The 27,311-nt window shown below is 52.7% G+C and overlaps 2 protein-coding genes across 6 annotated transcripts in view; one reads left to right on the forward strand and one right to left on the reverse strand.

Annotated features, from left to right (window-relative positions):
• The first annotated feature begins 3,929 nt into the window (after positions 1-3,929).
• Positions 3,930-7,471, forward strand: Lrrc10b (leucine rich repeat containing 10B). The gene has a single exon (XM_021152283.3). The coding sequence runs from the start codon at positions 4,207-4,209 to the stop codon at positions 5,083-5,085; it is 879 nt and encodes a 292-aa protein (XP_021007942.1). The 5' UTR covers positions 3,930-4,206; the 3' UTR covers positions 5,086-7,471.
• A 2,541-nt stretch (positions 7,472-10,012) lies between these two features.
• Syt7 (synaptotagmin 7) overlaps positions 10,013-27,311 on the reverse strand; it is a 62,026-nt gene continuing 44,727 nt past the window's right edge. For all 5 annotated transcript variants that reach the window (XM_029472667.2, XM_029472665.2, XM_021152360.3 and 2 more), the window contains 6 exons: positions 25,486-25,621; positions 21,838-22,108; positions 18,307-18,476; positions 17,814-17,928; positions 17,127-17,326; positions 10,013-13,281 (listed from right to left, as the gene is read on the reverse strand). In XM_029472667.2, the coding sequence (XP_029328527.1) occupies positions 13,177-13,281; positions 17,127-17,326; positions 17,814-17,928; positions 18,307-18,476; positions 21,838-22,108; positions 25,486-25,621 (997 nt within the window). In that variant the 3' untranslated portion in view covers positions 10,013-13,176. The remainder of the gene's footprint in view (positions 13,282-17,126; positions 17,327-17,813; positions 17,929-18,306; positions 18,477-21,837; positions 22,109-25,485; positions 25,622-27,311) is intronic.

Consider the following 27,311-nt stretch of genomic DNA (forward strand, 5'->3'; position numbering starts at 1 on the left):
TCCTCCTCCTTCTCCTCCTCTTCTTCCTCCTCTTCCTCCTTACCTTCCCTCCTTGCCTCATCTGCAGTCACAATCCTGGTAGCTCCAAAGCCCCTGAAAGCTCCTGAGCTGATCTGTAATGCCCAGGCCCAGTTGCACCCCCCTGACCACCTTTAGGGATGCACACCTGTGCACCTCACTTTTACCTCCTCTTGTCCTGGCTCAGTGCTCTGCTCTCACAGAGGCATTCTCCACCCCCAGCCCCCACACTTCTCCATGACCTGACCATCACTCGGCTTCCTTTTAGTTGACTATCCCCACTGGCAGAATACCCACAGAGGTACAGACTTTTTGCCCTGGTGTGCATATCCATAGCAACCCCCAGTGCCCAGGCCTAGCAGTGGGTATTTGATGCTTTTTTTGAGTAAACACCTTAAAGTAAATACCCCAGTTCAGTTCTGCCTGGTGCAGGTAAGGGGACAGCTCTGTGGTGTGAAGAATGCCATCATTCCTTTTCCTAAGTGAAATAATTAGATTAGGTCTCCAGGAGACCATGAACGGATCAGTGGGTGAGTCCTTTCTGAAGGGCTTCTGGAAGCCAGGGTCTCCAGCTTCTTGCAGACATAAAGAGCATAACCTCCCAGAGGTGATAAGCCCCCTTATGTCCTGACATTTCCCAACTGGTTCTAATAAGCTGGAGTCTGCTTTCTAAGAATCTTCAATAATGTGACATTCTGTGATTATTTCAGTCTCAGCAAGCAGCCAGTGGTCCTGGCTCAGGGCAGGGCAGGGTCAGCAGGAGGGAGGTGCTTCAGGGACACAGGAGGGGATACAAAAGCCTCATTCTGTATGTTTGTCATTTTTTTCATTTTTTTATTTAAAAGAAAACAGATTTAGAACAAGCATAAGAAAATGTGAACAATCATGAATGCTGGAGACTAGGTACAGAGGCATTTATCACAGAGAGCACTGGGCTGTTTTTGTGTTTAAAACAACCCTTCATATAGATCTGAGGGTGGGTAATATTGTTATAGCTTGTGGTTGGTAATAGAAAGACCATTTTGAAGGCTGGGGATCTGTCTTTTGGGTATTTTTGCAGTTTGGGGCGGGGGGCAGAGGGCATGGCTGGGTCTAGGCCGGAACCTGGAGTTGTCACAGCCCTGGCTCCTTGCAGGTCTCAGTTTCCTGCTTTCCTGGGAGTGGGGAAAGGTTGGGGGGAGCCCATGCTGGGGGTGAATCTAATTCATTAGCGACAACTCAACAGGGATCAGGCGCTCACAGCGCCAGCATGACTCATTGAGATGATTGCTTCACTGCCGATCTGCGTGGGCCTTGAGCGCAGCACATTTTACCTTTACCCACTGAGAAGGGCCTGGTGGGAGGTAAAGGTACAGGATCTACCCAGAACATGAAAAAGACCCAGAGGAGGCAGAGGGCTGGCCTCCTCGCTCCCATTCCCAGGAGCAGTGCCTGGCCGGTACCCTAGCGGAGGCACTCATAGGGCTGCTTGGATGCCTACAAGTCCAGGAGGGCTGCCTGGTGTTGCAGTGCCAGCCTGAGCATGTGGTGAGGGTGGGTTGACTGCATTCCCTCCTCCACATCGAATGTCCCTTGGTAAAAGCGCTGAAGGGATATGGGGGGGGGGGTGGTTGGGGAATATTCATGCCTGGCTGGGTTTGCCCTGGATTCCTAGTATCTAAATGCCCACTTCCTTCACGAGATCCTTCCATGTGAGAAGAGTGTTGGGTTGGGACTTAACAAGGTCTGAGTACTTGAGGAACTTGAACCCTGTCTAGCTGGGGCTGAGAATCCATCCATCTGGGAACTGATGTTTGGGCTTGACTTTTTCTGGCTTGACCCTTACCTTGGCTGGGGCACCTCATCATTTTATTAGTTTCCCCCAGGGTGGAGCTCCATGGCTGTTCTGTTATCATCTCACCCCAAGAAACCTCTTTCTCGAAGACCACTGTTATTGTTCTGCTAACAAATATCTATTAAAGATCAGAAAAGGAGAAGCCAGGAGTGAAAAAGAATCTGCTGGGTGGTGTCATCCCTAGGAAATTCAAGAGCAAGCAAAGTTGACCCCTGATAATAGAGGTCATGATCAAGGTGGCCTCTGGGAGAGGGAAGAGGTGTGAGGGACGTCTGAATCGTAGGAATAGAACACGATGCTGGGGTAGAGCTCAGTTATCACAGTGCTTGCCTAGCATGTGCTGGATTTGATCACCAGCACCATATAATCAGGACATGGTGATGCACACCTGTAATCCCAGCACTAAGGAGGTGGGAAGAACAGAAATTTGGCCATCTATTGAGTTGGAGGACAGTTTGAGTTATATGAAACTCTGTAACTAAAACAAAGGTACAAAAGCTTAGACAAAAGGGGGAAAAACCCCAACTGTGACATAGCAAAGGTACACACATTTGTCAAAAATACACGCAATTGCACGGACATTCCCAGCCCTTCCTTCCTTTCTGTATATTTATCACTATTTTCTATTTTCAGATAGGTTCTTACTATGCTGCCCAGTCTGGTTAACATAGCTGGGCTAATAGATGTGAGCACTCTACGCCCCCCCTTTTATTGCCCACTCCCCATTCTGAGACAAGGTCTTGCTATATATCTCATTAGCCTTAAGCCACTATATAGCTTAGGATGACTTTGAACTTGCAGAAATCCTCTTGTTTCTGCCGGGAAAGATCTGGAATTACAGGCAGGAGCCACACCCCTGGGCTTTTGCTGTGTTGTTTCTCCAGGCTGGCTGATCAGCTGGGATTATAGAGGTGAACCAATGTGTCCTCCTTCCATTGTCCTAGTTTCAAAATTTCATGGCAGTATGGATGGATTGGAGGACACTAAGGTCTGACAGCTAGGTCCTAGAGAAGGTGGGGGTGGGGCAGGGAGGAGAAAGTGGTCTGCTGACTGAGCGCTCACGGTACAAACTCTTGTCCCTTGTACAACCCTCAAGCAGGTTTTTCTAATCTCAGGAGGCCGCTTTCCTCCTCATTTCTGTGGGATTAATAATTCCTTTCTTAGTTTTTGCATTGTGAGTCAGAGACTCTGTTGAGGAAAAACTCACTGGAGGGGTGGGTGGAATGCTGTGTTTTCTTTTACTGGGAAGGTGTATGCTTAGGAGTTGGGTTCTTGAGTCACACTGCCTGGCTTCAAACGCCAGCTTTTCTGGTCAACCAAAGCTTAATGCCTTTGATCCTTGCTCAATGCCTCTTTCTTTAAAGTATGGGAAGTAGCTTTTGGCAAAGTGACAGACACGTGGAGCTCTGGCAGAGAGAAAGGGGAGGAGGCTAGTGAGAGCAGGGAGTCATAGAACCAAGATGATTGTTGTCGGTGCCACTCAAAGGTAGGTACTTGTCCCAGTCCTCTGCTCACCATGGCCACACATAGACCTTGGGTATTATGGGAGGGGCTTGGGTATGAGCGGGTGTTAGAGCACCAGCAATGGGCGGACTCCGGCGAGGGCGGAGCCAAGCATAGTCCCACAAATCCTCAGATCTAAAAAAGACCAGAACATAATATTGTTCCGAGTTACTCTCCTGAAGTGACCCCAACTGGGAGACTGGTCGCACGCCGCTGGACGTCGGGTGTGGAGGGGGAAAGTGAGTGACCTCGCCTTCAGGTACTTCTCCAGTATCCCTCCTCCCTTTTTTCAGTCCCAGGTTTCTTCCTTATGGGCCCACTTTCCCTGAAGCACACACAGCTACACCAACCAAATGGCCCGCTGCGGCAAGTGTAGACAGCGTCGGACGTCGGGGCTAGCCCTGTGACGGGTTTGCGCTCAGCGGCCGCCTGGGCTCGGGCTGGCTCACGGATAGGCTAGCTATCCAGGGACCAGCTTCAGCTTCAGGACCCTTCTCACGGTCCTCCTTGGCCCCGCCCCACCCCGCCCTCCCTCTGCCTATTGGCAGCCGCACGCGCGTCGGGGGTTGCCAGGGCGACGGGTCGCTAAGCTGCAAGTCAGCTCGAACTCCAGCCAGTCGGCCTCCGGCGGAGGCAGCGGGGGAGGCCGAAGGGCGGGCGGCCGAACGCGGTGCGGGGCGGCGGGGCCCAGGCGGGCGCCTCCTCTCGGCTCGGCACGGCCCCCCTCCCGGCACACAGGCAGGCCGGGGCGGGGGGCCCCCGAGGCCGGAGCGGCCCGGGCCCCGTCGGGGCGGCCAGGGCGTGGCGATGCCGGGTGGTGGCAGCGGCGTCCCGGGCCGGGGCCCGTGACCATGGGCATCGCAGAGTCCACGCCGGACGAGCTGCCGTCGGACGCCGAGGAGCAGCTGCGCAGCGGCGAGCAGCAGCTGGAGCTGAGCGGGCGGCGGTTGCGGCGGCTGCCTAGCGCCGTGTGCGCATTGAGCCGCTTGCAGAAGCTGTATGTGAGCGGCACCGGGCTGCGCGAGCTTCCCGAGGAGATCGAGGAGCTGCGCGAGCTGCGCATCCTGGCGCTCGACTTCAACAAGCTGGAGCGCCTGCCCGACGGCCTGTGTCGCCTACCGCGCCTCACGCGTCTCTACCTGGGCGGCAACCGTCTGCTGGCGCTGCCACCCGACTTTGCGCAGCTGCAGAGCCTGCGCTGCCTCTGGATCGAAGGCAACTTCCTGCGGCGCTTTCCGCGGCCGTTGTTGCGCCTGGTGGCGCTGCAATCGCTGCAGATGGGCGACAACCGGCTGCGCGCGCTGCCCGCCGAGCTGCCGCGCATGACCGGCTTGCGTGGCCTCTGGCTCTACGGCAATCGCTTCGAAGAGTTCCCGCCCGCGCTGTTGCGCATGGGCCGGCTGCACATCCTCGACCTCGACCGCAACCGCCTGGGCGGCTTCCCCGACCTGCACCCGCTGCGTGCGCTCCGAGTTTTCTCCTACGACCACAACCCAGTCACTGGACCCCCCCGGGTGGCAGACACCGTTTTCCTAGTGGGCGAGGGAGCCGTCGAGCGCATGGCTGAGCGCGACGAACCCATTCCGCGACCGCCAGCCCGGCGTCCAACCCGGGCTTTTGAGGATGAGGAGGAAGAAGACCTACTCATAGGAGGCGCAGGACCCAGGGCCCTGGGGCCCGCCAGGGACAGCCTCCGAGCCTTGGAAGCTCCTCCAGGATTGGGCACCTGAGCCTCTTCCCTGAGTGATGGGCTTGGCTACTCCGGAAGAAGGGACTCTGCGAGGCTGTGGCTGTTTGGATATACGGTGTTGCTGGGCCTCTTTCTTGGGGCAGTGAAGGAGCATCATTGAGTGAGCTGCCTGGCACAGGCAGTCCTGAGGCCATCTTCAGACAGTACTAGGCAGTAAGAAAGAGTCCCTGGGCTGACCTCTGGGCAGTTTTCAGACCAAGAAGTCTGGGATAGAGCCACTGATGGTACGACAGATGAACCGGTTCTCACCTGGAACCAGGGTCACCACTTATCCATAGAATCATCCCTACATCTATCCCTAGTTATAGATGTCAGGGCATCTATAACTTTCACCTGGGGTTTGGATTGCCTAGGCCTACCCTAGGAGACTGTATGGGGCAAACTCTCCGTGTGTGTGTGTGTGTGTGTGTGTGTGTGTGTGTGTGTGTGTGTGTGTTGGGGGTGGGGCCGGGGGAGTTCTGGCCAGAGGCAGGGCATAGGAACTATGTCCAAGACAGAAGTAGACATAGACGGGGGCCCCAGTTCTCCACCAGGTCTCCCCTGATAGTTGTATGTATGGTACACAGAAGAGAAGGGTCTCCACCCATCTTTCCTCCGGATCTTTTCTCTCAGCCTGTGCTGCACTATTGCCGGGCAAAGAGAGATCTTCCCTCTCCTGCAGCCTGTGCCCTCAGTTATCAAGTGTGAGAAGATGCCACTGTGCCTCTAGGGCCTCCTGCCCCAAGAGAGAGGGGCTCTGCACTCTAGGAGGTTGCTCAGGGCCTCTGTACTGCCTGTACTCTCCATTTCCTTACATGGGCACAGCCAGGGTGGCTGGCACGGCATGGGGCACTGGACAGGCACCATGTGCCTCTACTCCGTCACCAGGGACAGCCTCTGAAGGGCTGAGAAGACAAGCTCTGCTATTCCCAGGGCCAGATCCAAGCAATAATAGGAGGTGAGGGCCAGAGGACACTCAGGGACAGTCAGGGGCTGGAGCCCCAGAAGGTAGTGTTTTCTTTAGGAAGAAGAAAAAAACCTTGTAAACATAAATTTTATTTCTTGGAGAAAGAATGTGTGTTTCCCACATGTCTATTTATTTATAAACCCGGGAGCACCAAGTTCCACCGCTGTGGGTGCACCTCCCCCACCCAAGTGCCCCAACTCTGTGTCAGGATGACCCTGGCCAGCTGTTGTGTCTGTCCTTCTTGTCTGGGGAACAAGAGCCCGTTGCAGAAGGAAATAGCATTGCTCCCTGAAGCTGGTCACCTGGCATCTTCGGATGTCCTCATGTTCTGGCTCACCCTACCCTTGGTTGTGCTGTAGGGGTCATCTGCAGCTTGGTTCTTGGGATCTAATTCTTGGATCTCCCACCAGCTGGGCTACCCTTCCTCTATTTGCTCGACAGTACTGGCCCCTCCCACTCTGACTGTACTTGCCCTATTCTCCTTTGCCTTTCTCAGCCTCAGTTCCTTCAGTTTTGCCCCCCCCATCACCATGGCAACAAGAACTGATGTCATATATGGAGTCAAAAGGTCAGGCTCAACCCAGTAGCTGGGCTAGTACATTGGGCTGGGCTCTGGGTAAGGAGGAGGCTGGATATAGATCTAGAGTGAGATAAGACTAAACAGGCAGACAGAATGAAAGGTGGGGAGTAAGATTAACGTGGGGCCCAACCGTAGGCTTTGTTTTTGTTAAGGCTCCTTCTGGGGCTCTGGGGCTCTCAGGAGCCTCCCTTACGTGGGGGTAAGGATTTGAGAGGTGAGGTTATCAGGTAGGTTGAGAGCTGCAGCCCACCAGGGATGACCTTTGGCTCCAGAAGTTGTCAGGTACAGGGGTAACCACCATAGACCAGGTCTGTCCTTGCTCCTGGTTCTGCTCCTGGTTCTGCAATTGGATGAATGACCCTGATGAAGTCTTGGATATCTGGGCCTTAGTTTCTCCATTTGGAGTGGACAAGTTGGATTTTTAAGTCTGATGCTCCAGCCCAAGACTCCACCCACCGTCTTATCCACCATTCTTTCCTGTGCAGCTACAGCTCAAGTTTCCTTTCTGATGTTTCTGCTCCCCTGTCCTGACTCACCCAAGGCCAGATGGTCTGAGCAATGCCCTACAGTGGACTCTCTCCTGCATCATCCTGAGGTGTTCATGTTCAAGTCCCTTGCCCCCCCTTATTTTCTTCCTTCCTTCCTTCCTTCCTTCCTTCCTTCCTTCCTTCCTTCCTTCCTTCCTTCCTTCCTTCCTTTTTTTCTTCCTTTCTTTGTTTGTTTTGTTGTGTTTTTCGAGACAGGGTTTCTCTGTATAGCCCTGGCTGTCCTGGAACTCACTTTGTAGACCAGGATGGCCTCGAACCCAGAAATCTGCCTGCCTCTGCCTCCCAAGTGCTGGGATTAAAGGCGTACACCACCACTGCCCGGCCTAATTTTCTTTATCCAGCGTAGCACGCATGGCTATGGCTATTTGCCATCCAAGGAAGAGCTCCCGAGGCTGTCAGAAGCAGATCCAGTTTCTTCCGGAAAGTTAGTCTGGTTAGAGTTCATGCAGCTGCCTGATGCCCTGGTATAGATCTCTCTGAGGAAATGAGGGCACTTGGGAAAGGAGAGTCTATTGCCAGTTCCCCTGACCCAGCTCCCCTTGGTGATGAAGATGTGAGGTGTGAGGGATCCCATTATCACTGCCACCCTATAAGGTCTTGGCTAGGTCCCTGAAGAGAAGGAAGAGCTGTGTGACACTTGTAACCACAGCCTCATTTGTGGTCAGGGGCAGTCAGAGGTGGGACACGTGTGAGTAGGACAGGAGAGCTCTAGGGACAGAGGCTGAAGGAGCTGGCATTCAGAGCAGGAGAAAAGGCCAAGGGAACATGAGTGGTGGGAAGAGGACATGGTAGGACAAGAAACAGGTTGAGGAGAGTCTGGGACCTGTCTATTGGCCTATTTGTGGACTCCTAGCCCAGTGCTCAGTTTCCACTATGATGGCTGGCAAATTGGCAAGTAAGCTGGATGAGAATTATAGTCTGTCTCCTCCCCTCTGATTCTCAAGTCTCTGGACTGAGTCCCAAGCCTCCAGACCAGCTGACCTTTTGATTGGCAGGCAGGGCCTCCGAGTCTGGGATGTTAGCAGGATCCTTTCCTAGCTTTGTAATTGTCTACCCAAAGGGTTTGATAAAGGGAGGAATGGGATGAGTAGGAACAGGAGACCTTCCCCAGAGGCCCCTCCCCTCCTTCCATGCTTTCTTAAACCTCTCCCAAAGCTCCTCAAGACATCAGGGCACTGATTCTGAAGATGGACATTTATTACCACAGCCAGGCGTGCCACACAGAACGTCTATTCAGACAGGAAACTCTGCCCAAGGGCTCACAATCTAAGAGACACCACACTCGCACACGTATACATTCACAGACACACACACACACACACACACAGGACCCAGAACATGGGAAGTGGATGATTTCACTAGAGACAGATGGGAGCAGCTCAGGATGGAGCGTCAAGCATGTTCGAATTATCCTTCAGCTGTCTTTCTCAGAGAAGGAGAGGAGAGCCCAGAATCCAGAAAGGCCAGAGAGACCTTTAGAAGTAGTGCATCTGGGAGGGACTTGCGGGAGAAGGAAAGTGGTCTCTCTCAGGCACATGAAGGGATGCGTGAGTAGCTCAGAGCAGGCAGAGGGAGTGAGCCAGAGAAGTCCAGGATAGAGGCCCTGTGCCAGTCAGTGGTCAGGGTCTGGCACCTCTGCTGTGCTGAACCAACTATGCTAAAACTGTTTCTTGGGTTTGTTTTCCCCAAAGAAACGCTAAACAAAACCCAGGGTGACCCTGAAGCTACTTACCTGACCCCAGGACTCCCTCGAACTTCTGGAATAGAAGCCAACTGAAGCTGTTTTATCCCCTCTCAGGTGCTTGTGCACACTAGGGCAGGAGCTGTACCTCTGAGCTATACCCTAGCCTGCATACACCTTTTAAAAGGGATGTCTAAACTACACTGTAGGAAGTTAAGGGGCAGAAGGGGAAAGGGCAGGCTGCTTCAGAATGGGGGTACTTAGTACAGATTAAGGAGGCAGCTGCTGGTCCCAGATGTGGGGGACAGAGGGTATGTGACCCTCTTCACTTCAGAGTGGAGCAGGGCCCATGGAATTATGGGGTCCCCTTAGTGCCTATCTGAAGCAGATATGACTGGCCTTCTGCAGTACCCTGAGAACTGGCAGGCCAGCTGCCCTGGACAGAGCAGGGAGTGGCTGGAAAATTATTGCTTCTTTGTGAATAGAGGACCTTGAGAGCACAGCAAAGGGCATGGCTTGCCAGAGCCACAGACAGGAGGGCACCGGAGTCTCTCAGGTCCTCAGCTTGGAACTTGCCAATGGGGCTCTTTAGATTGGAGAGATTTTTTTTTTTCCCCAACCATAGAGAATCATCCTAGACAATAGATTGGAGAAAGGCCACAGATCCAGCAGTCTGACCTATAGCTCAGGCTACCTTTCTTTCCCCTGCCAGGACCTGGAAGGAGACATTGGCCCCAAGTCATTGAAGCTGAGCAGGTGATGGTGAGGTTGGTTGGGGGTGGGTGTCCCATCTTTGCTTTTTCTACTGACCTAGGAGAGAGAGAAGGATTCTCTGGCAAGAGAGGGAGTGTGTGCCCAGCCAAGTGGACTCCAAGGGAGGTCTTGAGATCTCAAGGAGATCCCACTACTTCTGAGATGACTTTAGGTCTGACCTGGGGCATGCAATACTCTCTCCTTTGGGGCAGCTAATGAATGTAGGGATTAATCTTGATCTGAGAGTGAGCGGGCAGCTCAGGCAGGCCCAAGCCACAATGAAAAGTCAAGTGTCAGGTGACAAGCTGAGTGGAGACACCCCCAAGACTCCCCAGTCCCTCCAATCCCAGCTGTTGAGAGAGAGAGGGCTGGGACCCACAGAGGAAACAGCCAAGGCCCTACTTTTTCACGATCCTTTATTAATCGGAACAGGCCTTGCCACAAAAAGCAAGGTCCATTCCCACAAAAATATGATTTTGCAAAGAGGAAAATTTTGCTGGCTTAGAGGGTGCATATGGTGGAAAAAATTGTATGGTTCTTTTTCCCTTTTGTCTTCAGTTCTCTTTGCTGTATTTTTTTTCTTTTTTTATGATAGTGGATTTTTGTTTTATTTTTTATAAAACACTTGCGCTCAAGGACTCAAACACAATACAAACAGCGCCACCAGTTCCCACCCCTGGGGGCCCCAGCTGAGCTGGGAGTCCCCTTGGCTTTTTTTTTTTTTTCTTTTGTGGCTGTTTTCCTTTGTCCCTTCCCTGGCCTCTGGTGCTGGAGGGCAGGTGGAGGGTGTGCTGGGGCACGTGGAAATTGTATAGCAGTTACACGGAGATGATCACGAGAAAAGCTACCTAAACAATGTAACAACTAAGTCTAGGGTGCCCACAAGATGTTAGATGACGCTCATAAAGGGGGTGGGGACACAGTGAAGAGACAGATTGGCTCTGGCGGTCCCTAGAGGCTCTGTGGGGTAGGGTGGACTGGCAGGTGGGCCTTGCTTTCAGGCGTCACTGACAACTTTGCTCTGGGTAGCACCTTCAGAGCCCTCCTGCCTTGATCCCCTAGGTCAGGTGATGGTGGCCTCACAACCTCCCCCATGAGGTAGGTGAAGTATTATTACCATCATTTTACAGATGGAGAAACTGAGGCCCAGGGAGTGTGGGTGACTTGCCCAAGATCCTAGGACAGTGGTGGCAGAGCTCTGGTGCCCTCCTCACCCTCAAGTCCCTCCCCCCATTTCCATGTTCCCCCAGTTGCCCTAACATCTTATGCCCAGCCTCTGTGTCATCCAGCTGCATCCTGTGCAAACCCACTCTGTTCTCCACCCACAGTTTGCAAGGTCTGACTGCCCCACCCCCCCCACCCCTCCACCCAGGTTGGGTCACTACTATTCCTAGTAGTCTGAGGGGAGAACAGCTCTGTGGGGGGATGCTCTCTGAGCTGACTGGCTAAGAGGTGCAGGAGCATGCTCTGCATAAACCCGCTGCCGACTTTACACCTGCTGGTGCAGGTTGCTTGGGCCCCTCGGATGTCTCGGTGGAAGCACTCAGGAGACTGAGGCAGATGGAGGGAAGGATGGCAGCGGTTTCTCTCAAGTTTCCAGACTTTCTACATTACCCTCTTCTGTTCCCACACAGCCTCTGCAGGGGGTTGGGAGGGTCCCTTTCCTGGGGTTACACCCAGCTGGGCAAGGGAGTTGGGGATGGTCCTATTTAAAGCAAAAGCTGTTGTATACAAACATTTAGATTTACAAGTAATAGGGTAACTATTTGTTTTACAATGGAATTATTCACTCTACGAATGATTCACCTACTACATAAGGGATTCCTCCAGGTCCCGGGGGGGACAGGGTGTGAAATCTGATTTAAGGACAGTTTGCTATGGACAAAAGGAGACCTCACACCTAGAGTAGAAGGTTGAGCTTAAGGGGAAGCCACTGAAGGAAACTGTGCCCACATAACTGTGTTCCCACTGTGCTCTAGATAAGCAGATGCAGTCCAGAGCCCCTTCCATCCTTGGGGTGTCAAGGTGCCAGCCAGGGTAGAACTGGTCCCCAGCCAGGGTAGAATTGTGGTCCCCAACTGCTACCATAGATGTGGTGTTCTGGTGCCACCTGGTGGTAGAATTAGGGTATGTTGGGCTCAAGTCTCTGAATTGGTTTTGAGGTTCTTTCACCAGCTGGGTCTTTTCAATACAGCACAGAGGGATGACAGGACTTAAGAGGGATCATTCTGGAGTCTGCTATTTCCAAAGGGAAGCCAGTTCTAGTCTCAGCAGAGGCCAGGAGAAGAGAAGACAGCTTCTTTGGGTATGGCAACTTCAGACTCCTGGAATGCTCCCCGCTTCCTCTGCTTGCATGGTGGGTGGGAGGGGCAGAAAGAGCTACTACTCTGGGGTGGGGTAGGGGTGGGGTATGTGTCAAGACAGCCTGGAGAAGGCCAGGGGTTGATCAGATTATGCAAAGAAAAGGTGGAGGTGTTGGGGTAAGGGGTGGGGCTACATCCAAGCCAGAGAGTGTGAAGCAGATGCCAATTTGACTGCAATATGAGATTTGGAAAGGTGGGGGTCCCTGGGTGAGGGGTTAGGAATGCCTGAGAAGGATGGGAGTGGCGCCTTGTTGGAAGGCCATGCACACGGTGAGTAGGTGCCTACGAAGTGTGAGCCCAGGCCCAAGGAACGACATTGCAGTAGAGAGTCGCTACTGGGGAATTGTGGGGGTGGGGGCTACAGAGACAGGCAAAGTGGGTGCCAGGAGGCAGCTGAAACAGCCATTTGCCCTGGTCCCCACTTCTTCTCAGCCGTCCATACCCTTCCTCTCCTACCTTCCCTGTGGCCTTGACCTCTACCTGACCCAGCCCTACTTCATCCTCACGAAACTCTGCTATTTTCCATAGCCAATCAGCACTGCTGGTCCCAGGGGGATAGGGAGTGAGCACCCCCTTTCCCACACGTGCGCATGAGCTTCCAGGTGCACATGTGTACAGGCATGTGGGCACACACACACACACACACACACACAGTAGACACAACACAAATACACAGGGCCACATCTCCAGGACTCTGGAGCACAGGCTATATACCATCCTCAGTGTCCAGGGCCCAGCCGGCACCTGAAGCTGGGGATGGGCCTGATGACCAGGCCGTGGCCAAACGCCTCGGCCTTCCTCTTCTGGGCCCCAAAAAGGGGGTCTAGGGAAGGGGTGGCTTCTCTCCCCTCCAGGCACTGCCTTAAAGAAAACGGGGGCTATGCCCACCTGGCGGGCCTCTGGAGGGATCTGCCCATCTGGCTCTTGAGCTCTCCCCCACGTCTTTAGTATCAGCAAATCAGGAAAGAAAGAGGCAAAGCAGGGAATGGCTCCCAAGCCCCCACCCCCGAGCTGGACTCATGGGGTGGGGCTGGTACTTCCTAGAAATGGGGCCCAGTAGAGTTCTGGTACCCCTCCCTGGCTGAGCCCTCGGGGTCTCCCCTCACCATGGCAGGGGGGCCGGGCTGGGCATTGTGCATAAAGTGGTAGGGGCATGATGGGGAGCCAGGCCTTGGCCCTTGGAGCCTCCCTTGGCCCCACTCAGGCTTTCAGCTGGTGCCACTGGGCCACAGGCTGCCGGGGACGAGCGATCATGTCCTTCCAGTGTTTCACTTCACCTGGTCCGCTCTTCCAGGACAGGTAGATCTGGGGAGGAAGAGAAGATGCGTAATGGCAGGCTCCGAGGCTTGGGCCCTGTCCCATAGTAACAGCCTGGCCCACAGAGGCTGCCCCTTTCCCTTCCTGCCAGCCTGACCTAGTTTCCTGACTGTGCTATCCCTCAAGGGCCTGGGCATGCCTGGCCCTTTGACATCAAACCGTTACCTATTTTGCAGTGAAGGTCAGGACACAGGCATTTGGCTGGGGCAATCTTCCCTGACCTAGGAAGGGACACCATTGTTATTGTCTCTCCCATCTCCCTGCATTTCCTGGCCCCACCCCGACTTTGTACTGGGGTCATATAGCTCGAGGTCAGTGTGCACTTACAAACCTGGCAGGTGAACAGACGACCTGATTAGCCCCAGCTTTCAGATGGGAAAACACACAGAGTTAAGAGCCTTACTACCTTCAGTCATAGTTTAAAAGTTCAAAATGGTATAAGGAAAGTCTTGGTGGTTCTAGACTACCAATCCAGCCCAGGCTCTTGTAAGGGCTCCACAACATTGCAGGGCTGCCCCAGAAACTCCCAAAGCAGTCTCAGCTGAGCCTGGCCTAGACACCATGAATGCTTAAGACCAGGGGCATTAGAAGAAAAGCAGACAGTGTTGCAAGATCCTAGCCAGGGCACCTTAAGGCCATCAAGATGACAACTCATTGGGCAAAAAACTGTCACAGGTCATAGAGCCTGGGGGCCTTGACAACAGAGTATAATGTGCTAGCTAATACTGGATCCAGGAGCAGGCCTGGGGCATTAGTGGAAGAACTGCAAATGCAAATGAAGTCTGACAGGTTCACAGCAAGGTCCCATGTCAGTTCCTTAAGCTGTGACAGATACATTGTGAGGGGCTATCAATTGAGGACATTGGGAAGAGGGATATGGGTACACCATATTACATTTCCTACTTTTATGTACATTTAAACATCAGGTGTTACTACCTAAAATTCTCATACCTAAAATTCTCACACTGAGGCAGAAGGATTGCTATGAGTATGAGGCCACCCTGGAGATACATAGTGAGTTTGAGGGACAGCCTGGGCTATAAAGCAAGAGCCTGTCAAAACAAATGATAAAACACCAAGACAAAATGAGCAAACCCTATGCAGGGGTGAAATATCTTTCTCAGCTTAAAGGCTCCTCTGTGCAGCTCAGACTCCTCTGTGCCAATTGACTGATAACAGACACTGATAATACAGACAGCTGGAAATGGCATGTGTCTGCTGCCCTCTCCGGACTAAGTTCTCAGTTTCCTCTGAGGCTCACTAAGTACTCCACCCCACTATCCCACCATCACCACCACAGGTCACAGCCGAGTGCTCCTTTGCAACGTCAGCCCAGCTTGGTACCATAGCCTGGAACAAGGCCAGAAGACCCAGTATCCAGGAGTTGAGCTGGGCCTGTGATTCAGAAAGGTTCCAAGGTCCTTGGGCTTCCTAAACTATCCCAGGACGAAGCAAGAACAAAACCATTTTTTACTTGGTTTGGCCCACAGAAGGCTGGTCCGGTAAAGGAAGCTAAAGTACCCCCCAAGAACATCTACTTCTATAAAGCAGAGCTATAGAATGGCTGCAAGGGCCTCTAGGGGGCTCAGTGGGCCCTGCTCACAGCATACTCTAGTCTCCATACCTGTGCCCACTGGCTGGCTGAATAATACTCCCAGGGCCAGCTTTCTTCCACAAGGCTAGCTGCTTTTCTCTCCCCAACAACTGGGTCCTCCTTTTCATCTCTCTAGGGAATACCTCCAGATTGGCCCCTTCTCTGCAGATGCCAGACCATCCTTCTCCAAACACTATTGTTGGGGTTTGAATGAGAAGGACATCATAGGCTTGTTATATTTAAATGCTTGGTTCCCAGCTGGTGGACATGTTTGGGAAGGATTAGGAGGTGTGGCCTTGTTGGAGGAAGTGTGTCACTGGGGCTGGGCTTTGAGGTTTTAGAAGCCCATGCTATTCCCAGTTAGCTCTCTCTGCCAACTCAGATGTGAGCTCCTAGCTACTGCACCAGCACCGTGCCTGCCTGCCTGCCTGCCTGCCACCATGTTCCTCACCATGATGGCCCTGGACTCGACCTCTGAAATGGAAGCCTAAATTATTATTTTATTAATTTTATTAAATTATGAGTTGCCTTGGTTATGGTGCTTTTACACAGCAGAGGAAAAGTATCTAAAACAGTCATATTGTTAGCATTCTGTCTAAGTTCCACCCCATAGTTACCTGGCAACTGCCAGGTAGGCCCGTCCTACTATAATAGGGGCTGCTTGCCACCCTCCTTGCTCTTTTGCTCTTCTCCTGCTCCCTTGCTCTTCCCTTCCCCCCTCCCCATTCCCTCCCCCCGCCTCCACAAGCTCATGGCCAGCCTCTACTCCTCTACTCTCTCTCTCTCTCCCTCTGCCTTTCTCTGCCTCTACTACCCTCTGAACTCCCCTCCCCATGCCCTGAATAAACTCTATTCTATACTATATTGTCGTGTGGCTGGTCCTTCAGGGGGAAGGGATGCCTTGGCATGGGCCCCGCTGAGGCCATACCTCACCTCACCTCCATAGAACATATCCCCTCCTCTCTTTATCTTTTTATAAACACATCACATATACCTAGGGACCCGTGTTTCCACTCCCTCCCTTCCTCTGTCCTGATCACTGGTTCTCGGCACTATTCCTGGTCAAGCTTGGTGAGGGTTTATGAGTGCTTGTCCCGTACACGTGGAGCCCCCATACTCAGCCCCCTGCACTGCATAAAGCAGGCACGATGGCAGCTGCCTGTAATCAATCACAGTGTTTGGAAGACAGAGGCAGCAGGATCAGAAATCCAAGACCATACTCAGCTCCATAAGGAATCTGAGGCCAGCTTGAGCCGGTGGCTCACGCCTTTGAACCCAGCAGTAAGGAGACAGAGACAGGTGGATCTCTAGAGTTCAAGACCAGCCTGGTCTACAGAGCGAGTTCCAGGACCGCCAGAGAAATTGACTCAAAACAAAACAAGAGAACATAATGGAAGTCAGGCTTCTGTTACTGAATAAATGACCACACACGCCATAGGCAGAAACATTTCAGAACTAGCGTCTACGACAACAGAAGCTACACACGTGCTTCAGGCGCCAGGCTGAGCGTCACACTGTGCCCTTATCAAACGCTCCCACTACACTGTGTGGCTAGCACTCCCTGACTCTCATTTGAAGCAGAGAGAATGAGGCTCAGAGAGGTGACAGCTTTTAAGGGTGGTGCTTCAGTGTAGCTTAGTGGCATTGTATAACTGGGTTCCATTCTAAAAGCCACAAACAACAAAACCCGGACCCAGGCAGCTGGATTTTTGTGTCTGTGCTGAGTCCTAATATTGAGTTAAAAGCACAGGAACGTACTTTTCAAAGTAGAAAGTGGAGGGTTTATATGACAGAATTGTGTTGTTGAAAAATTCAAGTCATGTCTGGCTTCTCGCCTAACATGCAAGAAGAGGTCACCTTCATCCAGAATTTCCTTCTATCTCAAGTGGTTCTGACCTTACTCTGGGGCGATCGGCAGGGTTGGCATCCGCTTCCTTTTACAGATAACACAGAAGCTCAGAGAGGCTGAGTAACTTCCTGCAGACTGCCCAGCCATCGTTGTGCAGAGCAGTTAGTTGAAGTCACTAAGGTCTTTGGTTTCTGGCAGGGGCTCTGCCACAGCTCCACTCAGTTCGTCCCAGAAGTAGGGCTAAACCAGTCCGGGAACTCAGAAAACCTTTGGGGAATTCCCTCCTTCCCTTGTCTGGCTGGGTCTTTCCTGGTTTGCTCATCCTTGGCCCCTGCTGTCTCCTCAGGGCAAACCCTTTGGGCCTGGCTGTGCACCCCAGCCCAGTCCTACCTTGCCAATGACGTCATTGCGGCTGAGCTTGTCTTTGTCCATGACAGTGATGATGATGGTGGTCTCCCTCAGCTTCTCCGTGGGTATGTCGAAGGCGAAAGACTCATTGAAGATGGGGTTCAGGTTCCTCTTCTTTGTCACGGTCTTCTTTTTCTCTACCCGTTTGTCTTTATACATCAGCCACACCTTCACATAGGGGTCTGGTAGGTGATAGTAGATGAAGGGTCAGAGTGTGTATGTTGGGTGGGGGACTCAAGGATCCTCATGCCCTTCCAGGTGCATCTAAGTGGGAGCTGGCTGCACGCTTTTTAAGTGGGTGACGAGGCCACGTCAGGCAAGAACAAGAGGGATTAGGGATCATTAGCATATGGTAGAACCTAAAAAGACCCTGGCCACTGCTTCAGTGTTCTCATGCTGGTACAGGTCTTCCTAAGCAGCACTTGAGCTAGGACCAGGGTCTTCCCACCACAATGCTGCCTTTCTTTCCGATTCAGGGAGCCTGGCTGCCAAGATGACACTGACCCAGAATATGTTCAGAGAGCTCTGCTATCTCTAGTCAGAGGACGAACGGGCAGGGGTTAGGGTTAGGGCCCCAGTACACTTCTATCTCCCATATCTGAAGTGACCCTTGTGTCATAGGAAGCTCCCCCACAGGCCTGCCCATCCTACTGTGATAAGCCTCAGCACCTGATGTGCCCCCGATGTCCATGGCTTTGAGGTTGCGAGCTTTGATGATGTTCACGATGATGGAGTTGGCAGAGGGGTTGTAGCAGAGGGACAAGAGCAGCTCCCCTCGGCTCCCCTGTAGGGCAACAAGAAGGGTGAGGCTGGGCCACAGGAAGGGGGATGTTCCCCTTGGTCTCCCTGCAGGGATGACAGGTGTGAGAACTAGAAGGGAGGGTGTGGTCAGAGAGCCTAGCTGAACACAGGTCCCCTCTGCCCTGACCTGAGTGATAGCAGCCCCTCTGTTTGTCAGCACTGCCATCTCCTCTCCACAGGAGGGCCTGTGCTTGCTCGGGGCTCTAAATTCCCTGAACAGAGCGAGCCCTGGGCTATTTGCACCGTTCAGGTGATTCACTCCACTCTGAGCATTGCTGACATCCTGGGACTGAGGCTGGGTGAGGACCCTCTGCCAGCCCTGACCACATGGCTTCAGTTAAGGGACTACAAAGGGCCTTACACTCCCATCGCTGCATGGCTTCAGATCCTTCCAGAAGGTCTGCATCTGGGTCAGGTCCACCTTGTTCAGAGGGATGGACACCTCCCCAATGGGGTCATTGCGGCTGAAACGGTCATAATCCAGGACCTGGAGGTAGAGGACCCTCTGCACCACTTTCTCGTAGGGAAACCCTGGGGCCGAGAAACAAGGTGAGAAATGTTATCACAGCAGAAAAGTTAAAATGGAGAAAAGGGAGAGATAAGAGAGTAGAAGGGAGGGGAAGATGGAGGGGGAAAAGGGGGATGGGGTGGGGAAGAAAGAAGGAAGGCCCTGTGAGTGGGGCTGACCTTATAACCTCTGCTACCAGCCTAGGCCAGGGGGCCACAGCTGACTGCAGTAGCACTTTCTGAAGGGCCAGCAAGGACTGTCTCGTGACCCATCAGATGGGGAAACTGAGGCTCAGATGGTTTATGTGACAGTCCCAGGACCAACAGTAGGACAAAGACCATCAATGTGCTCATTGCTTATGTGCCCATTTCAGATCTGGGCAGTGGCCCCCTTGCTCCCTCCTTCAAGTCTGGACAAGTGGCTCTGCCCGAGGCTATGAGGCTGTCATATAGAGTCCTAGGAAGAGAGGGAACAGGGAAACTAGAAAGGTGCCTGTGAGAAGGAACCCGTGCTCTGGGACTCTGCCTTCTCCTTCACTTCCTCCAAGGGCTGAGCCTGTCTATCAGCTCTTCCTAAACAGAGCTCATGGATACCCAAACCACGAGCACCTTTTGCCCAGCAGCCATGAGAATGTCCAAACCGCCCTTCCCGCTCCCAAGCTTCCTCCCGTGGCCCATTCTCAACGCTGTGGCCAGATTGATTTTTTTAAAAATAGCCAGCATGCCACAGCCTGCTCCTTTTAACATCCCAGTGTATTCAGAAGGAAAGCCAGCCTAATTTGGTACCCAGTCCTTCTAAAGTGTGGCCCCACTGTCTTCCTTCTGTGGGCTGGTACCCAGTCCTCCCTCAGTGCCCAGGCTCCATCGCTATACCTTTCCCCTGATCCCTTGAAGTCATCTGTCCTCATCAGGACCTAACCTGTGAGCCCCCACCATGCCTGCTCCAGCCAATTCTCAACTTTTACATCTAATTCTTTCCTGGCATCACAGATGGGGTGGGCTGCCCTGTAGCACACTCTATCACTGTGCCTTCTTGTCTCTAGGGCAAGCCCAAACAGATCTATCCATCTCTTTCCTACATTATCTTATGGCTGGCCTGCCAGGCCAAGGTAGCCACTTAATATTTTTAAATTACATTTATATGTGTGAATGTGTGCGTGTATGTGTGTGCTCATGCACACACATGGGTACTCATGTGCCAGTGGAAGTCAGAGGACAGTTCACCAGGGACTGGTTCTTACCATGTGTATCCTGGGGAATCAAACAACGGTCATTAGGCTTGGCATCATGATAGAGAGCTCATAACTCCTGACCTCCACAGGCCCCTCACACAGAAGGCTTTTACTTATGTAGATGCACACAAATGCACATAAAACTTTTTCTTTTTTTTTTTCTTTTCTTTTTCTTTTTTGGTTTTTCGAGACAGGGTTTCTCTATGTAGCCCTGGCTGCCCTGGAAATCACTTTGTAGACCAGGCTGGCCTAGAACTCAGAAATCCACCTGCCTCTGCCTCCAAGTGCTGGGATTAAAGGCGTGCACCACCACTGCCCAGCAAAACTTTTTCTTAAAGAAGGTCAACAGTTGAGGAAGACACCCAGTGTCAACCTCGACCTTCCACACACATGCATGTGCATGTGCACCTGAACACTACACACACACACGCCCAGGCACATGTGCACACACACAGGATAAATAATTTAATGGATGTATAGATGTCAATGGGCTGGCCCGACATTGTGGCCAGAGTGAAGAGAAAAGGAGGAAGGCGGGTCTGACTTCTGGGAGGCACAGGTGACCTAGGATGGGCACAGGCCAGCCTCGATGTGCTGTGAGATACTGAGGTGTGAGCAGGAAGAAGGGAACACCTGAGGGAGCCCCACCAGCTGGAGTGACAGAGAGGAGAGAGGAAGGGCTGGGAAGGACACTAGTAGGCTCTTCCCCAAAGACACAGAAACCCCAGAGGGGCCTCTGATGGACTCGGATCTGATTCATGCAGGGTCTGTCTCTCTACCTACCTACTAGGGAAGACATGTCTTGCTCATCTTGAAGGCCCCAAGGGACTTTGCCCAGGTGACCCTAGCATCTTTTCAGGTGACATGCATGGAAACAAGTGTCCTGGGAATATCACTGGCTCCAAGAGGGTCCTGCATCTAAATCAGTTTTTTCCAGTGCCACATGAAACAGTCTCGTATATGTCAAAAGCTCAGCCGTCAGGACCTGCCTTGAATGACTGGACACAATAGCAGCTTGTCCTCCAGGAGATGGGACTGATTCCTTTTTCTCTGAACTCTCAGGATCCAGCTAAAAGTTGGCAGTGAGCGAACGTTTGTGTGAGAGAGTTGAGCACTGGGGCCTCACCCATGTGCTGGCCATACATGCCAAGCCTCTGGTTAACTGTGCCATCTTCAACCCAGTGCCCATGTTGACCTGAGGAGGAGGGGCCCAGAAACACAGAGGCATTTACAAGAGAGTCATTGTCACAGACAATGTCAAGGCACAGAATGCACAGGTACTGATCGGCTTGGGTGCCAGTTGGGGAAGGGTCCCTGGGATAAGCCTGTTGGGCTCTAGAAGACCAGGCCAGGGCACCTCAAAGCAACTGTAACCCACAGGAACTGAGTGTTCCTAGCTGAACCAGGTTATGGGGAGACTTCAGGCTTCCCACTGTAGCACCCTGCCTGGGATAGGAAGTCCCCTCACTACACACCCTATGTTTTCAGATATGAGAGACAAGATTGGCTTTGAGAGCAGGGGCATATTTGGCTAATGCCTCATGGACAGAGGGAATGGCTCAGAGATCTTGCTTGCCTTCCATGGCAGTAAGGAGTCAAAGGCCAGCAACAGACCATATCTTCAAGGAGCTGATATCAACACCTTTTAGGTGTCAGGGTCTGCTCTATGTGCTTTGAAAAGTTACTAATTTGTTTAATTACCATTATTACTGCTATTTTATAAATGAAGAAACTGAGGACCAGAGAGGTTAGGATTTTTCTTAATGTCACACAGCCAGTAAGTAAGAAATCTGAGGTTCCAGTTCAGACAGACGAGACCAGGGCTGAGGAGGATGAGGATGAAGATGGAGGAAAGAGTCCAGGAAGGTTCTGGCACTTTCTCTAGATTTGTAGGGCCCCTTTACCTGGTTGTTCCAGAGCAATGTACCTCTGAGTGTCATAAGGTGGGACCCTAGCCTGTAACAGTCTTCCCCCTCAAAGCCTGTGGTCAGCTTGTTGACTTCTCTCATCTCCTGGGACCAATCAACAGGCGTGTGAGTGTATGCATCTTACATGCCTGCATGCCTGTGCACTCGCAGGCGTGGGTTTGTCCAGGTTTCTAAACTGCAGCCACACAGGTGGGACGGATCAGTGGAAGCAGCAACCAGCCTCACCTTCAAATAGAAAGGTCTCATTCCAGTGTGGGTTTAGATTCTTCCGCTTCACCTTGGTCTCCAGTTTGTGCTTCTTGTCGGGTAGCAGGTAGATCTTGACAAAGGGGTCACTAGTACCGCTGAAGTCCTTGGCTGGCAGCTCTTGGGCCTTCATGACCTTCACGGTGAGTGTGGACTCTTGGAAGTTGTAGCCAACACTGAACTGGATTCGGCCCAGGTTCTCTCGGCTGCAGCCTTCGTGGGCCTCATCCTCCTCAGAACCCGGGGAGAGCTGCAGGGGAAAAGATGGCGGGTTGGTGGGGATCCTGTCTACCAGGCTCCTAAGCAACATGTCAGGGTCCAGAAACCTGTCTGGACTGGAGGCCTGCTAGCCAATGTCTCCTTATTGCAACATGTGGCCAGCTGGGGTGGTATTGCATCACATTCATGGCCAGTGGAGGATGTTCAGGCTCTGAGAGCCCTGCCTTAACCAGAAAGGGAGGGGAACAGGGCCAGGATGGCTCTACCTCCTGGATGGACCCCAGAGTCATGAGCAGGACACCCAGCTTCCCACCTCCTCTTGAAACTGTCTCCAAGAGTCACCCTAAGCTGTCCTGGCCTTCTCTCCTATTCCAGCCCTACAGACTCATGGGAGGCACACCAACTCTTATAAAGGGGCTTTTGTGGGGGCTGTGGATGATATAGTTTACAGGATAGGAAAGGCAAGTGTTCAGATGAGGAGAGGCTGAGACACCAGGGGCATGACTGAGATAGGCTTGCAAGGATGTCCCCCTGGGACTCTGACTGAAGCAAGCTGGGGTCTCTGGGGACTGAGGTTGTACCTCCAGGCTATGCCTGTCCCTAGTCTCCATTCCTCAGAATAGATACCTGACAGGTATGGACAGCAGTGGTGGCCACAAGGAAGTGGGGCAGTTGGGGCTCTCCCAGTTGGGTTATCATTCTCTAAGAATAATGGAAGGTCTTGAGGTCCTACCCTGCCCAGTCAGGGGCCCTGCTGGCCTGGGTATTTTATGGTCTACATCTCCTTAGGTGATAGAAAGGAATCAGGAATGGACCCCAGGGAATTGCAGGTAGGATGAAATGGTAGGCACTTGCCTTCTCCCCACATTCCCTCAGAAAATCTTTGCCCCCACCCTGCTTCTTGGAGAGGCAACCCCAGCTCTTCCACACAGTATCACAGTGACATAAGGCAGACAGAGGCACATACCATGGTGAAGTCTCTTACGTCACCTTCTCATGGCCAGGCCAGGCGGCTGTCACTCACCTCTTGCTGAGGAGACTGGCTCAAAGAGGTTAAATCACACGTACAAGCTTTCATAGCAGTAGGGACCCTCTCTGACTTCAAGCTTCACTCAACAGGCCCAGCCCCCAAGTCACAGAAAGGCCCTCCCCACAGTCACTGAAAGCAAAGACCTGCCTGCACCAATGAGAAGTGTCCAGATACACTGGTGATGGAAAATACTGCCCACGGGTCAGCCACCTGCCACACACTAACTCTCCCCTGTGCTTGGCCTCGTCTGTGTCTTACTCTACCCTGAGGCAGGCACTGGTATGTTCAAAGTTTGGCTGGGAGCACACAGATTTCAGGTCACTCACCTCAAGTCCCATGACTGAATGGCTAGTCATAACTTGAAGTCAGGTTTGTGGCCAGCAACTGTGGATTCCTGGCTACTTGTCTTGGCTCCTGAACTTAGACCTTAGTTTGAACTTGACCTCGGGCTCCATCCAGCGGCTGAATGGGGATTGCACTGTGTGTGTTTGGGACTGGGGCTCATTGAGCCCATAGGGCCTCTAATGCTCTCTGTTGAAAAGATGTTCTTGAACTTCTGACCCCTGCCTCTATCCCCTGACTGATGGGTCACGTGCCACCACACCTAGTTGATTAGGTGCTAGGGATCAAACAGTGCTTCATGCATGCTAGGTGAGTACTCCACCACCTGAACTACACTCCTAGCCCATTGCTGATGCCTCTGCTTAGTCCCTGGCTGATCTCACAGCCCACAGGCTCTATCCTAGGCCCACTCAGGATGTGGCTTCCTGATGTCCCCACATCCTAAGCTCGCAGCAGCCATCTTCACCTGAACTTTACTTCCTGAACCTGCATTCAGGGAGGGGGGTTGGGGACCATGGAACTTAAGACTGTGGGACTCCCAGGAGGGTAAAAGAATTCATGGCACAAGTAGGCAGAGCCAGCCAAAACTACCTGCACCCCATTCCCTCTCACATTATGGGGGAGTCTTAATATTGTAGGTGTGGGTAGCCTCAGCCCCACCTAAGTATGCTCTATCTCATGGGGGACGGAAGCTAAGCACCCACGTGCTTTCTCAAAGCCCAACTCTGAGCTCTAGTAAACAAGCCATTGCCATAGCAACTAGGCTGCCCAACTTTCTCCTCCCCTGCCCCAGCAGTAAGCCTTAAAGGACATCAAGCCAGTCTGTGCCAGGTCCCACGTTCCCTAGAGAGGTTGGTTCTGTCTACTTCTAGGTTTCTGACTCCTGGCCCTCAGCCTCAGCAGCCTGGGGTCTGGACAGCACCACAGAGTGAGTTCACAGGTCATACTCTGGCCTGCTTATCTTTACTGTCACTGTTAATATGAATGACCTGGCACTGGCAGAGGACTGGGTAATTAGACTTGCCTTCCCACCTCCGGGCATCTGTGGAGCACACGAGAGAGAGAGATGGGCCTGTACTTCCTTCCGCTGCTTGCTGGAGTCTGCCAGCCTCTCCCTCAGGGCAGTAAGGGGCTGGACGGCTGACTGGGAAAGGGCTGTCCCTTCTGGGAACTTGACTACCAGGAAATAGCACCAATTAAGGGGCTAGGCAATAAGACAGGGTGGTCTGTGGCAATGGGCTGCACAGAGCAAAAGACAACCAGCCTACACAGAGTTGTAGTTGCAAACGATTGGGCCAAGGGGCATGCAGACACACGCTCCACCTCAGGCCTGATGCCTGGAAACACAAGTCCTTACCCAGAAGCCTTGTGACTCTGTGTGCACATTGCTACTTGTGGTAGGACAGATTGGCAGCCCCGGAAACCGTGAGACCCTGCCTTCTCAGTATGGGAGCCCAGTGGAAAGAGAAGGTGCTGGGTCCCCACCATAACCCTCTCTAAGCCTTCCTTCCAGGAACTCCAGGCCCACCAGATCCTTAACTGGTTCTTGTCTGCCAACTTGCCAAGCCTGTCCTTGGGCCTCTGGAAAGAACAAGTAGCTGTAACACATTGGTGCCACCAGGAGGTGTCATGAGAACTGCAGCCTCAGCTAAGGTGAACAACCTAGACTGGGACCATAAGCCAGTCAGCCACAGAGCAACCGAGGTCACTGGTGGGCTACAGGACCGTCACCCCTGGCATCTCCACCTTACTACCATCTCTGCCATTTTAGGGAAGGGGCATGTGCCTCCAGGCCACTGCCCCACAGCTTCTCCTCCCAGGACTTTAAAAACATCTTGTTCTCAGCTCAGTAAAGGACCAAAGGAAGACAAATGAGGAAACTGAGGCACGGAGAGGCATTTCGATGAAAGATGGGGGTGGAGGGGAGCGGGCCTCACTCAGTCAGCAAAGCCACCCGGCTGGGACTGAGTACCTAAGTCTCTGACTGAGTTGGCTACTTCTGGTCCCCCCCACAGCCCGTCCCCAACCCTTCTCACCATGAGCATCTCGCTGGTGAGGGAGTTGACGAGGTCCGAGACAGAGGAACGGGTCTCTGTTCTGCGGTCAGACTCATCGTGTGGCGTCTGGCCGGGCACTGGGGCTGTATTCACAGCCTTCCCTCCTGCAGGCAACCTGGAAGTGGGGGTAGGGAGTTCCAGTGAACACAGGCTTCAGGTAGGGCTGGGCTGGGCTCCATGGGCCTGGGTAGCCACAGGATCTTCTCTGAGAAATCAGCCCTTGTCACTTCCTGTGGGCCAGCAGGAGTGAAACCCTTGTTCACAGAAAGCCTGGTGTTTCCTGAAGACTCACAATTGGGGATCATCCTTCTTGAGCCTTTGTCTCGGGTGATTGGCTGAGCTGCCTTGTGGGGGCTGTTTAGAGGGAGCCTGCACTCTTCCTGTTACTCCCCAAAGCCCCCCAGCTCTCTGGCTTACATGGCTATTCTCTGAGTTCTCCGGCTCTGCAGAGACCTGTTCCATCCAGTCTGGAAAGGGGAGGCACTAGGTGGCCTGTCCAGGTGTCTCTCCACGTCATTACCCTCTACAAACACGCCACAGCCTCTCTCCCAGAGCCCCACCTGTGTTTGCTTGGCCTGAGCAGAGCCAAGGTGTTCTTCACCTTATAGCCAAGGTGAGGCGGGGACCACTGTCCACATGGCTCTGTTTGGCAATGTCTCTCTGCTGTAATAAAGTGTTCTTGAGCTGTCTCACGCAGTACCAGCTTGGAATCTCTATATTACATTTGCATGCTGCCAGAGTGAAGCACTGTGCACATGCCTGTATGTGCATGTGTATATGCACATGTATATGCGTGTATGTGAAGGCCTTGATTGCCATTCCTCAGGTGCTGTCTCTATTGTTTTTGATACAGGGTCTCTCATTGGTTTGGAGCTTGTAAAGTGTGGCTAGCAGGTGGGTTACAGGAACCTGCCTGACTTCAGTTCCTCAGCATAGGGTTTCCAAAGCCACTATGCACAGCTTTTCTTTTTACATGGGCTCTAGAGGCTCAGGTCCTTGTGCTTTTACTGACTGAGCCATCACCCCAGCCCTGAGCATTAACATTTTAATCTGATTTAATACAAGCTCTTTTACCAGCTGAAGATGTAGCTGTATGATAAAGTGCTTGCTTATCCAACATTAATCAAGACCCTATGTTCTATTTCTAACATGGCACAAGAAGTGCCCATTCAGCCTTAACAGCCATTTAGGGTAAGAGATAACCCCGTGAGCCCTAGTCCCCACCCCGTTCCCCACTCACACAACACATTTGATAAGACTCTCACCCAGAGTTAGAGAAAGGCAGGCTGCCACCTAGCAGGCAACCGTGTCCATACCCGATGCCATGCTGGTTCAGGGGGCCGGGATCTCTGGTTTAACAGTCAGGTGGTTAGCCCAGGCTCCATTCAGCTGGGACTTAGGAAGGGACGACTAAGACCCTGCCCAGGGACCAGGCTGGAATGTCTCATGAGGAGGAAAAGGTGGGAACAGGCAGTGAGGAAGAGATGGTGTAGGGCTTAGGGGAGGCTAAAATTAAACAGCTTTGAGAGCACAGAGCCACACAGGCTGGATACAAGCCACATCCCCTGGCACAGACCAGCTTGAAGTACATGGGCGGCCACAGCAGGCAGATACAGACATGCTCAGAATATGCCAGGCCCTGGGAAGACACCAGGATCCAACAGCAGGGCGTGCACACACAGACACACATACATACACATAAAAACTCACACAAGCCCAACAGATATCTAGAGCGACAGGGAGAAGACAGCAAAGGCGACAGGCAGTGCAGCCAGCACCTCTGTGGTAACACACACAGCTGAGGG

The sequence above is a fragment of the Mus caroli genome, unplaced genomic scaffold, assembly GCF_978045245.1.
Source record: "Mus caroli unplaced genomic scaffold, Mus_caroli_1 scaffold_20, whole genome shotgun sequence".
NCBI classification, from domain to species: Eukaryota; Metazoa; Chordata; class Mammalia; order Rodentia; family Muridae; genus Mus; species Mus caroli.

Excerpts from the sequence above, each read along its gene's own strand:
- Lrrc10b (XM_021152283.3), top strand. The coding sequence starts at position 4,207 with ATGGGCATCGCAGAGTCCACGCCGGACGAGCTGCCGTCGGACGCCGAG.